We start from the raw sequence: 4406 nt of genomic DNA on the forward strand, positions 1-4406 counted from the left end.
ATATATATATATATATATATCCTATCAATGACTTATGAGTGGATTTAGTTGGCGGAAATTGAAAGAAGTCCGTCATACATACATATATATATATATATATATATATATATGTATATATGTATGTATGTATGTATGTATGACGGGCTTCTTTCAATTTCCGCCAACTAAATCCACTCAGAGGTCATTGATAGTCACGGAAAAATCGTGAAAAGACACATGCACAAAATCCACACGTTGGAATTGAACCCAGAACCAAGTAATCGGAAAAACAGATTTTTACAACAGTCACTATATAAAGCTAATTAGCACTAATTATCATTTTCTCCCTTTTTTTTTTTATCTTTGCAGGAAGTAAGAGACTGGAAATTTGTTGCCATGGTGTTGGATCGTTTTTTCCTGTACATCTTCACCAGCACATGTCTCGCCGGAACTCTCTGCATCTTTCTCTACGCACCATCACTCTACGATCATCGCATACCCATGGAGGGAAGTAACGAAATTGGTAACACAACATGTATTTATTGAAGAGTAAAAATACCAATCATATACGTGTATATACACATATGTATGGGAACATATGTATATATATATATATGTATATATATATATATATACATATATATATATATATATATATATATATATATATATATATATATATATATATATATATATATATATATATATATACATGTTTATATATATACATATATAAATATACACACACACATATGTTTGCTGGTGCAAACAAGAAAATAGAAAACAAGAGAATATCAAGTATATTGTTAATAATAATAATAATAATAATAATAATAATAATAATAATAATAATAATAATAATAATAATAATAATAATAATAACAAACTGTTTCGTGCGTTAGCACAAATTGCCCGTGTACGAAACTCTCTGCCCTTGAGTCAAATTGAAAAATTCTGTCGATTAAGTGACAAATGATATGTATGTGTATATAGCAACATACACATACACACACACACACACAAACATATATACACACATACATATTTATTTGTGTGTGTGTGTGCATGTGTGTATGTAAGTATGTGTGTGTGAATTGAAGATTGGTCTTTATAATACTCATTTTATTTTATGAATGACAGTTGCTTCTACAAGACCATGACTGATATAGATATATATAGAGACACATATTTGTGTATATCATATTTGTACGTGTATCCTGCAGTATACGGGCAATGCATCCGGCAAAGAGTTAATGTTGAAACAGTTGCTGCGTAAGATTCATATCAACATGACAATTTGTTGGAATTAAAGCGGATTAAAGGGATTAATGAAACACAGAATAATTAGTATATGCATGCATTGTAAATATGCAATATTTGTGTTTACATGGCTATATGTGTCTATGTGTTTGTATACATATATATATATATATATATATATATATATATATATATTGATAAATACATACATACATATGCACATACATTCATATATGTATGCATACGTATATATAGATATGTATATATATATATATATATATATATATATATATATATATACATACACACACACACAAGCATATACATATGTATGTATGTATATAAGACGATGTTAAAATAAGGATGGACTATTTTACATCCAGAAAACTTGTTTATTACAGTGTCAAAGTCTCGTTACTGTAATGCAGTGAATAAAGCTGTATGGATATGTTTACCTTGGATGTAATCATAACGCAATTGAAGCAACAGGATGCCACTGGACACCACATCTTAGGATATCGATGCAGTAGAAACATGTGTCGGACGGCATTTTAAGAGAGCCTATTGTAAATAAGATTGCAATAAACAAGTTTTAAAGATGTACAATGTTGCATCGTCCTCTCAGCGTCACATGTGTATGCATTCGGTATACAGTATAAAAGGCAAAGAAGCAAAATCATTATTTTTCCATCGGGAGAAATACAGCGGGACTGTTTACCTTAAACAATTTCTCTTAGTTCCATATCGTTCGACGTTGTTAACGAGAACCTAAATTATACCAGAGTGTTTGAAAGGGACCTGCCCGGATTTATACCCCTATCTAATTATATGTATGAAAAGTTTTGAGCCTTCAAGGCGTTTGAGCCTTCAAAGCGTTTGAGCCTTCGAGTCTTGTACCATGTTTTGCTTTTTAGAGGCTCAAGGCTTTACATACAACCCTCGTATATATATATATATTATAAACACACAGATGTGTGTATGTATCCACATATATATATATACACACACATCTGCATTTGTAAAACTTTGTCCCACAATATGTATATTTATTTCAATTATTTGGCGTCTGAATCAAGACAACCCTTCAATTATCACCATATCTTATTGCAAATGAGACTGAGGAACGCTTGGCAAGCCTCGAATACATTCGCTATAAATCCACAAAAAAATATTATTTTCAGCTGAAGTGAAATAAGCTTATAACTTGTATATACATGCATACATATAACATATAACTTGTACATATACATGCATACACACATATATATATATATATATATGTGTGTGTGTGTGTAATTCGGTTTATATATATATATGTAATTCGATGCACATCAAATAAAGTTATAAATAATAGCATGCAAATTTTGGGTGGAACCCCCACTTTCTTTTCGACATCAGATTTATTTGCTATTCATATATAGTTTCATGTGATATGCCACTACATCTGTCGTTCCAATAAATGATTATTTCACGTTCTCTCGAACGTTTATGATATGTTTTTGTGTGTGTGTATGTATATATATATATATATATATATATATATATATATATACATGTGTGTGTGCGCGCGTGCACGCATTCCCCCCATATATATAAATGTATATATGAGCAGGTATATGTGTGCATATGTATGTATATGTGTCCGGTGTTACAACAACATTTACGAAAGGAAATACTTATTGCATATCTTCATTTGACTTTTGCTCAATTCAAATCCGGGAGTTCTCTGCCTTCTCCTTTAGAATTTAATTTTCATTACCGTTAATGTATATCAGTACCATAACATTCTGAATTTGATTGATAATTAAATATTGTCGGGTTCATTGTCGCAGCTTTCATTATTAAACTACACACAACCACTCACTCTCACATATACATATATATTCGTGCATATATATATATATATGTGTTTGTACGAAATATACACATACACATAAATGCATACAGATATATACAGTAGTAACTCGGTTTACGAAAGCCTCGGATCACGCGTTTTATTTGTGATCAGAGTTGTTCGAAAACCGATGTACTATTGTATATATATATATGCATGCATACATACATAATTGCATACATGCAATGTTAAAAGAATGGGCATTGATAACTCCTTTAACTAGATGGCTATCACACAAAACTATACATATATATATAAGCACACACAGGGAACCTATAACGCGCTTGTGATTCAAACTTCAGCCCGCTCTACATAAACTGACATAGCGCGTCGTTACGTTTTTATTAAATGTTAGACTCATTAATCACAGCCAATCCCTGTTTAATTAACTTGAATGATTAATGATTTCGAGCTTTTTTTTTTTTTTACTCCCGCTGCTATACTTAACCAAAATTACTAAGGTATGTTCCCGCAATGATTATGACCTATCTGTTAGCAGTCCAAAATTGTTTCAGTTTTACAGCGACAGATAGGATTATTAAAAATTAAATTAATTAACTAATCAATCTAATAATATTTTTTCAGATTACTCTACTAACTAGTCTTAATGTGGAAGCTATTCTACTGTACTAAAATCTACCATCGGTGTGATCGCTACTTGTTGATGAATATATATGCATATAGAAATACATACATACATACATACATACATACATACATACATACATGCATACATACATGCATACATACATACATACGAAAAAGAGCGATACTGAACATTTTTCGTAGGTGTATGTATATTATTATAACAGTTTGTTTCGGCTTCGGGCAAACAGAGGTTTCTTAAGGCTCGTCCATCGAATCTATCCCGTCCTGCACACCGAAACCGAATCGATTTTCACAAGCCTGACGAGATGGGGGTCGTTTGACGAACCTGCGAAACTTTAAGGTGCATCGAGCGGGCCTGGGAAGACAAACAATTCGACAGGTGGAAATCATATTGTTGATTTCTCACTCAACTTCATCTGCACAATACGTTTGCGTCTACTCACAATACAGAATCACGCTACAAATATATGCTCGGTTGTCATTCTTAAAAGTGCTTTAAAATATTAACATTATTTTAACATTTATATAAATAAACACACGCACATGTATATGATATATATATATTTGAAATTTTTTGTACAAAAATACTTCATGCAGTCACAATATTTAAAGAGAGATTTCCTTAAAAGATAATAAATATTTTTTAAAGAAATTTTCTTCAAGG

At 31.1% G+C, this 4406-nt stretch overlaps 1 protein-coding gene and 1 long non-coding RNA gene across 3 annotated transcripts in view; one reads left to right on the plus strand and one right to left on the minus strand.

Annotated features, from left to right (window-relative positions):
- Nucleotides 1–567, plus strand: part of LOC106876499 (acetylcholine receptor subunit alpha-like 1) — a 200299-nt gene extending 199732 nt beyond the window's left edge. Inside the window, exon 6 of the mRNA XM_014925062.2 lies at nucleotides 349–567. Coding sequence (XP_014780548.1) covers nucleotides 349–525 — 177 coding nt within the window. The 3' untranslated portion in view covers nucleotides 526–567. The remainder of the gene's footprint in view (nucleotides 1–348) is intronic.
- Nucleotides 1–4406, minus strand: part of LOC128249210 (uncharacterized) — a 119982-nt gene that overhangs the window by 48119 nt on the left and 67457 nt on the right. The window lies entirely within an intron of this gene.

Source organism: Octopus bimaculoides, chromosome 12 (genome assembly GCF_001194135.2).
Source record: "Octopus bimaculoides isolate UCB-OBI-ISO-001 chromosome 12, ASM119413v2, whole genome shotgun sequence".
Taxonomy (NCBI): domain Eukaryota; kingdom Metazoa; phylum Mollusca; class Cephalopoda; order Octopoda; family Octopodidae; genus Octopus; species Octopus bimaculoides.